The sequence below is a fragment of the Vicugna pacos genome, chromosome 12 (genome assembly GCF_048564905.1).
Source record: "Vicugna pacos chromosome 12, VicPac4, whole genome shotgun sequence".
NCBI lineage: Eukaryota > Metazoa > Chordata > Mammalia > Artiodactyla > Camelidae > Vicugna > Vicugna pacos.
The window spans coordinates 44421361-44430403 of record NC_132998.1 but is presented as its reverse complement, the minus strand read 5'-3'; the positions used below and the strand labels follow the sequence as shown (position 1 = coordinate 44430403).

At 35.5% G+C, this 9043-nt stretch overlaps 1 protein-coding gene across 7 annotated transcripts in view; it reads left to right on the top strand.

The window, feature by feature from the left end:
* The first annotated feature begins 615 nt into the window (after window positions 1-615).
* Window positions 616-9043, top strand: part of TMTC2 (transmembrane O-mannosyltransferase targeting cadherins 2) — a 410658-nt gene continuing 402230 nt past the window's right edge. For 3 of the 7 annotated variants that reach the window (XR_012078575.1, XR_012078576.1, XM_072973322.1), the window contains exon 1: window positions 620-679. Coding sequence is in view for 3 of the 7 variants with exons in the window: in XM_072973322.1 (XP_072829423.1) it covers window positions 645-679 (35 nt within the window). In the remaining 4 variants the exon portion in view is untranslated. Of the gene's footprint in view, window positions 735-9043 lie in introns of all 7 variants that reach the window. The other 4 variants (XM_072973321.1, XM_072973320.1, XM_072973323.1 and 1 more) reach the window with 4 other exon arrangements.

The following is a 9043-nucleotide window of genomic DNA, read 5'->3' as shown; positions in this document are numbered from 1 at the left end:
CATTTTACTTCAGAATTTAATATCCATAAACTGTTTATTTCAGAATCTAACAACTTGCTATAATTACCGATTGCTTACTTCCCTTGAAACAGCCAAAACCTAAAATGAACACTGGAAAATATTTCTGATACATAGAAAAGCGTGGTGGGGGATTCATTGTGATTTACAGGAGTGAATATTATCGCATGAGAAAAGATAGGTGAACAGATGCACCTAACTGTGATGTGAGTCGCCTGACCTGGAAATTATTCAAGACCTGAGCACATGTACTGACTACTGCACTCACTGGTACAGTTCTGTCTTTGGGCCTGCAGATCTATATTTCAGATAGAAGACCAGCACAGCATGCTGCAACCTCCTCAGTCATGATATATTTATAAACAGTGATGGAAGAAGCTTTATTCTGAAGTCAGCTTCAAAAAGACTGGCAACAAATGATCATGGTGGTGGTCTCTATTAGTGGGTCACATTTTAAAATGAGGTACCATTTTAACTGATGGAGACGACCAGCATCGTAATTTTAGAATGTTCTAGAATGTTCGTCATTGTTATTTTAAGTGTGTACGTGTTCTACTAGCTGATCTGGGGTTCTGGGCATGCTAGGCCAAAACATGGCACCCTGGCATTTCACTGAAGATTTTAGAATGAAAACGTCTGAGAAAACAGCAGAAGCAAGAAGGTCAGTGTGACCTTACCCACTCCGTCTCACCTGAAACTGGTCATAAAACTCTCAGGTAAAAGGTGCTTTTCATATCTCCAGAGGAAAGAAGCATCCTTATCTCCAAAAACAAAGGACTGAGAAGAATCTAAGCAAACAGGCCTTGATGAGTATCGCCAGTTCACTGTACTTCCCTCTTACTCTTTAAGCTACCCTATTCCTCCATGACTGCCCTCTCGTCATCAAACCAACGTAAACGCTCAGGTCTAAATTTTTCTGTGGGTCCTCACTTCCTATGAAGTCTCCTATGTCACATAAAACATAATTTTTTATCTTTTCCTCCTGTTAATCTGTCTCTGTCAGTTTCATTTTCATACCCCAAGAAGGTCAAGGAAATTTTTTCCTTCCCTACACCTGATTATGCCCAAAATGTTAGTCTCAACATCTGCGTTTCCTTTTTATCCTCCAGACTACTACCTTCTGAGAACTAAATAATTCCCTCTCTCCATTTTCAAGTCATCATTCAGTGACCTGGGATGAAGTTTCCAGGTTTGTCTGTGCTTTTTCTTTTTCTTTTTGGCTTTGTATTCTTTCTCAGGTCAGTCATTGATGAATACTCTCAAAGAACCGGTGACAGTAGGGAAAAAAATGAAATCAATTCTGCTGCTTCTGAGGAATTCTTATGAAGTTACAACAGAAACTGATAGCTAAAACGAAGTTTTTCTCTGCACTCTCTCCAGCTCACCAGCGTGTGGAATCAACAGCTCTCTGAGTGCTGATAAAACAGCTGGTAGTTTGAAATTGTCCTGAGGCAATTTTCAATTTTCTGGTTCCTTTCTTTGTAAGTAATTCTTTTCTCTGTAGGTAATACTTACTTACTTAGTATTTATCTGGCATTTACTCTTCTTTCAGGAGAGTACATCTTCCTTCTTGGATAGCGAAGGTTTTTAGTATTTCTCTTAAACTTTTAAAACCAAGACCTCAAAAAATTTGCATCTGTATTGTATTAGTTTGGACTCCTTAGTTCCAAGTAACAAAACTAAACTTGAGCTAGATAAGGTGCAAATGTTGATTTATTGGAAAGATACTGAAATAGCTCCCAAAATGAAAAGAACTAAAAGAAACAGGATAGCTTCCAGGGTCACTGGAAACTGAAAATGTAGCATCTCTCTCTTTATTTTATTTTATTTTATTTTTTGCTTTTTTCCAGATGTTGGCCTTGTTCTTTCGAGCTTTCTCCCAGGAGACAGGGGATGGTTTCATGACCAGAGAGGAAAAGAAACTTTCTCCGTAAGATCCATTTAGAAAACCTTGGGAGAGAGCTCTCTGGCTCAGGCTGGGTTAGTTCCTCATTCCCAGCTTTGTTACTAATCAGATGTTATGGGGAAGTTCCTTTTTATCCTTAGAAGTTTTTTTTTTAATATTACTTTTTTACAAAACACAACGTAACTTTATTTATGTTTCTTCTGGCTTTATTGAGATATAATTGACATAAGCACCATAAAGGATACAGCATAATGATTTGACTTATATACATCATGAAGTGATCACAATGAGTTTAGTGAACATCCATCTTCTCATATAATACAAAATATTATACTTCTCATATAAAATATTATACTTCTCATATAATAATATATATATATATATATATATTTAAACATCTTCTTTATCCATTCATCTATTAATGGATGTTTCGGTTGCTTCCATATCTTGCCTATGGTAAATAATGCTGCAATAAACATGGGGATACATATATCTTTTCTAATTAGTCTTTTTATTTTCTTCAGATGAATACCCAGGAGTAAAATTGCGGGAACATATGTAGTTCTATTATTAATTTTTTGAGGAATCTCCGTGTTTTCCATACTGGCTACATGAAGTTGCATGCCCACCAACTGTGCACAAGGTTTCCCTTTTCTCCACATCTTTGCCGACACTTGTTATTTGTTGTCTTTTTGATAATAGCCATTCTAACAGGAGTGAGGTGATACCTCATTATGGTTTTGATTTGCCTTTCCTTGATGATTAGCAATGTTGAGCATCTTTTCATGTGCCTTTTAGCCATCTATATGTCTTTGGGAAAATATCTTCAGATCTTCTGTCCATTTAAAAAAACTTTTTTGATGTTGAGTTGTATGAGTTCTTTGTATATTTTGGAAATTAACCTTTTATTAAATATAGCATTTGCAAATATCTTCCCCTATTCAGTATGTGGCCTTTTGTTGATATTTTCTTCACTGTACAAAAGTCTTTTAGTTTGATATAGTCCTATTTGTTTATTTTTGCTTTTGTTGCTCTTGACTGAGATGACATATCCAAGAAAATATTACTAATACAAATGTCAAAGAACTTACTTCCTATGTTTTCATCTAGAAGTTTTATGGTGTCAGGTTTTATACTTAAGTCTTAAATCCATTTTGAATTTTTTTTTTGTGCATAATGTGAGAGAGCAGTTCAATTTGGTTCTTTTGCATGTAGCTGTCTGGTTTTCCCAACACCATCTATTACAGAGACTGTCTTTTCCCTATTGTTTATTCTTGCCTACTTTGCCATAGATTAATTGCCCATGTGTATTTATTTCTGGGCTATTTTGTTCCATTGATTTTTATGTCTTTTTTTTTTTTTTGGCAGTGTCATGTTGTTTTGATTAATGTAGCTTTGTAGTACACTGTGAAAGTAGGGAGCATAATTTCTTCAGATTTGTCTTCTTTTCTCAGGATTGTTTTGGTTCTTCAGGGTCTTTTGTGTTTCCATACACATTTTAGAATTATTTGTTCTAATTATGTGAAAAATGCCGTTGGTGTTTTAATAGGGATTGCATTGAATCTAGATTTTCTTAAGGAATATGGCCATTTAAACAATATTCATTCTTCCAGTACACGAACACAGTATGTCTTTCTACCTGTGTCATCTTCAATTTCTTTCATCATTGTCTGACAATTTTCTGACTATAGGTCTTTTACCTTCTTAGTTAGATTTATTCCTATATATTTTATTCTTTTTGATATGATTATAAATGGGATTGTTTTCTTACTTCCTCTTTCTGATAGTTCATTGTTAGTGCATAGATATACAACATACTCTGTATATTAATTTTATATCCTTCAACTTCACCAAATTCATTGATGAACTCCAGAAGTTTTTTGGTGGCATCTTGAGGATTTTCTGTGTATAGTATCATGTCATCTGCAAACAGTGATAGTTTTACTTCTTCCTTTCCAGTTTGGATTCCTTTTATTTCTTCTTCTTGTCTGATTGCTGTGACTAGGACTTCCAATACAATGTGACAAGAGTAGGCATCCTTGTCTTATTCCTGATCTTAGAAAAAATGCTTTCATCTTTTCAGTGTTGAGTATGATGTTAGCTATGAACTTGTCCTATATGACCTTTAGTGTGTTGAGGTATGTTTCTTTATATTCACTTTGTTGAGAGTTTTTATCATGAATAGACATTGAATGTTGTCAAAAGCTTTTTCTGCATCTATTGAGATGATCATATGATTTTTATCTCTCATTTTGTTAATGTGGTGTATCACATTTATTTGTGGATACTGAACCATTCTTCCATGGTTCCATCCCCAGAATAAATCCCACTTGATGATCATATATGATTCTTTAAATGTATGAATTCTGTTTGCTAATATTCTGTTGAGGATTTTTGCATCTATGTTTATCAATGATATTGGCCTGCAGTTTTCTTTTTTTGTGAGTGATATTTTTATCTGGTTTTGTTATCAGGATGATCTTTTCTTTGTAGAATGAGTTCAGAAGTATTCCTTCCTCTGCAATTTTTTGTAATAGTTTGAGAAGGACAGGTATTCTCTGTTCTCTAAATGTTTGTTAGAATTTACCTATGATGTCATCTGGTCCTAGAATTTTGTTTTTTTTAGAGTTGTTTTATTACTGATGATAGGTCTGTTCATATTTTCTACTTCTTCTTGGCTCAGTCTTGGGAGATTACACAATTCTAGGAATTTGTCCATTTCTTCTAGGTTGTCCATTTTATTGGTGTATAATTATTCATAGTAGTCTCTTATGTTCCTTTGTATTTCTGTGGTGTCAGTTGCAACTTCTTTTTCATTTCTGATTTTATTGTTTTGGGTCCTCTCTTTTTCTTGATGAGTCTGGCTAACAGTTTATCAATTTTGTTTACCTTTTAAAGGAACCAGCTCTTAGTTTCATTAATCTTTTCTAGTATTTTTTTGAAAACCTCTCTTTTATTTACTTCTGCTCTGATTTTTACGGTTTCTTTCCTTCTGCTGACTTTGGGTTTTGCTTGTTCTTCTTTCTCTAGTTCCTTTAGCTGTAACGTTAGGTTGTCTATTTGAAATTTTTCTTATTTCCTGAGGTAGGCTTGTATCACTGAAAGTCTTCCTCTTAGAATTGCTTTTGTTGTAGCCCATAGATTTTGATCATGTGTTTTCAGTTTCATTCGCCTCCAGGTATCTCTCCATTTCTTCTTTGGTTTCTTCAATGATCCATTGGTTGTTTAGTAGGATATCATTTAGCCTCCACATGTTTGTGTTTTTTGCATTTTTTTTTCTTGTTGATTTCTAGTCCCATAGCATTGTGGTTACAAAAGATACTTGATAGAATTTCTGTCTCCTTAAATTTACTGAGACATATGTGCACTTGGAAAGAATGCATATTCTGTGGCTTTTGTATGGAATGTTCTATGTATATTTATTAAGTCCATTTGGTGTAATGTGTCATATAAGGCCAGTGATTCCTTATTGATTTTTTGTCACTCTGTCTGGGTGATCTGTCCATTAATGTAAGTGGGCTGTTAAAGTCCCCTACTATTGTGTTATTATTTTTTTATCTTAATTTATCAGTTTTATTCCTTTTTCTATCACAAATTAAATAATGACAATTTTAACTGTGGCAATAATTTCAACAATATATTAGATCTAACTTTAATGAAATCCTTACTGTGTGCCAAATTTTATGATAATTGAAGTGTATATAACCACTTTAATCTTCAAACAACTATGAGCTGGGACTTAGAGTAAAAATAGAAAATAACCTGTTTCCACTGGTAATTGATCATCAAACAATGGCTTTCCTACTAAAACAAAGCTAATTGTTGTTGAAGTCTCAGAGCTGAACCAATAAGACATATTTTTTATATATAGATGGTGACAGGTTTTTAGCTTTTGTTACATTGTGTGTGAGGTGAAGACCGCTAGCTATTCACCAAATTGGGTCTCTCTTCTTTGTGGATTCACATGCAGCTAGACTACATTTCCAAGTATTCTTGTTGTGAAATGTAGCTAAGTGATTGAGTTTTAATCCATGGTAAGTGATATGGGCATCTTCTAGACCCTGCCCACAAACCTCCCCCATTTGCTGCTCCAAGCTCTTTCCTCTTCCACTGGCTGGATGGACACAGTGATAAAGCATAGGGGAAGGGGGAGCACAGAAGGACAGAGCCCAGAAGAGGGTTAGTCTGGCTACTTGGGTAGCTGTCCTGGACTATAATATGAGATTTCAAAGTCTATTTGGTACTATATGCTAAGTTACCCTAACTAAGCTACCCTAACACATAGAGATTTTAGTTTGTATTTTGTAATTAATTTTATTAACATATGCAGTTTTTTTTCTTGTCACTAGCAATGTAAGTAATGATACATAATTAATGAAAGGAAATAGAATTGTGTCTAGCTGACTGATTGATTTAGAGCAGTTGTGCTCCACAAGTAGGGAAAAAATCTTTTTAACAGACTTGTCTGTAATTCAGCCAGCTAGGCTTTTCGAGACATCTTCTGCACTAGAAATTAAGACACATCTTTAAGAAACAGCCCATCATTTCATAAGCCTCAGTTCTTAGCCCTACAATATATTTTTTAGAGGAAGTTCAGTCATATTTTAAGTTTCTTCTCAAGAGCCTATTTAAGAAAGGGGATGGAAAAAGGCCTCCATCTCAGAAATGAGGACACTGCATTAGTTTTCTGCTGAGGCTGGAAAAAAATGGCCACAAACTTAGTGACTTAAAATATCAGAAATATATGATCTTACAGTTCTATAGGTCATACATCTGACATGGGTTTCATTGGACTAAATCAAGCTGTCTGCAGGCCTCCATTCCTTTCTAAATGCTACAGGAGAGGATCCATTTCCTTTCCTTTCCAGTTTTTTGGAGGCTGCCCATATTCCTTGTCTTGTTGATCTCTTCCTCCATTTTCAAAGCCAATAATAGTAGCTTTGAAGTCCTTCTTATACAGCATCGGTCTGACTTCTTTCCTGTCTCTCTCTTCCACTTTTATGGAACTGGGTGATTACATTGGGCTCACACTTGATAATCCAGGATAATCTCCCTATTTTAAAGTCAACTGATTAACAAATTTAATTCTACTTTCAAACTTAATTCCCTTTTGCCGTGTAACCCAGCATCTTCTCAGATTCCAAGGATTGGGGCTGGGACATCTTTTGGGGGCCATTACTCTACCTACCACAGAAACTGAGGCTTACGAATGTCAAGTTGGCACTGCCAGTATTTAGATTCATTCCATGACTATATATCTTTGCTACTCATCCTGTAGCTCTTCATTGCTGATTCAATTCATTCTTCCATTTCTTTTAGCTAAAGAAATCTCTCGACTTTGGTGGAAAATTCTTTGTTTTAAAAGTATTTGAATTTTTATTATAGTCTTGCTATGTGGCTAACCCACCTTTGTGATCTAGATTTGTTGAGTACACAGATACTGTCAACCACATTTCTCCAGGCTTTCAAAACTTTTGACATTTTAAGCACCTCTTTATTGTAGTAAAATAAAAGGCTCTGTTCCTAAAAGAGACACTTTCCCCCCAATGGCATAAGTAGAAAATATGTGCCTGTGTCCACACTCGGCCCCAGATCCACTCTCCACTCTTGTCTGTAATGCATTGTTTACACAAGAGGCTGGCCCCTGTGGACCACAAATTCCAGACTTGCTTACATCTGGCTTCTAAATGGATTCAACTAATTGGAGATAAAAGTGGGAAGAGAGGGAGCTTAGAGTATTTTTCCCCTGCACCCTCCTGCTTCAGAGCTAAATTTACTTAAAATTACTAAATTTGCTGATTCCATGTTCCTCCTAGATCACTGGGAAGCTGCTGGTCCATCTTTCTTCCTCTTTTCCCTTTGGTATCAAGGGTCTCTGGAGCATCGCCATTCCTTGTTTCTTTCCTTCATTTTCCCATATGTACTTCTATGAAAAGTTTTTCAACAAGTCTCTTCATTTGAAATGAATTTTGTTTCCTGCTGGAACACTGGTACAATATCCTCAGGGAAATTTTCAAAAGGGCATTTTTATCTTTTGTTAATGATAAAACAAATAGATCTGCAGCTCAAAGGAGCTGAAAGTTCTGCTTTGTTGATGTATGAAAATGGCCATGAACAAAGGAAAGGTGATAGCCAGTAGGGTTTTCTATACCCTCTCTCCTTATGCATTTTAGCTCACACCCTCATATTGTATAGTTTCCTTACAGAGATCAGAACTACCCATTCATTCATTCATTATTCAATATTTATTTGTAATAAAACTGGTTTTATTACACTGATATGTGAAACAAACACTGTTGGAGCTTATAGATAAGTAGGGGGCATGGAGGGAGACAGTTTGCAAATAATCACACAAACATAAAATTACAAACTGTCTCACCTATTATAAAAGAAAAAAACTAGAGGAAACTATGAGCATAGAAGTAGAAGTGCTAACTGACCTTGGAAGGAGCCAATGCAAGTTTCCTCATGAAGTGATATATGTGCTGAGGTTTGAAGGAAGACAATGGTAACTCAGAGAACAAGTGGGAATGGGGAAAGCACAGAATGTGGTTATATGAAAGTTCCAAGCAAAAAACAAAATGTGCAAAGGCTTGAGAAGACATAGAACTTAACAGTTTTGCAAAATCTAGAAACCAGTGAAACTGGGTTTTATTGAACAAGGAGAATGGTAGAAGACAATATGGGGAACAAGTTAGGGACAACATTGGCCAGGATTTTGCATTCACATTAAACATCTTGGCCATTGTCTTAAGAGCTATTGGAGACTATTGATTTATGTTTCAGAATAATGATTCTGGCTGCCACAGAAAGAATGGTTTGTAAGAAAGCAACTAAGTGTGAAGCTAGCAGAATGGAGTATTCTTCATCCAGGCAAGTGATGTTGGTAGCCTGAATCAGGATGGAGATAGCAGAGATAGAGAAAAGGAGAAAGATTTGAGAGATGTTTAAAACTGGCAGGAATTTGTGAAAAATAGAATATGAGGATAGGGGAGAGGGAGGTATCAAGAATGGGTCCTCAATTTCTAGTTTGTGCAATTGGATGAGACTTTTAATGATATAAGGACCATGAGAGGAAGTCCAAGTTTAGAGGGAGGAATAGCATGTGTTTAGTTCAGG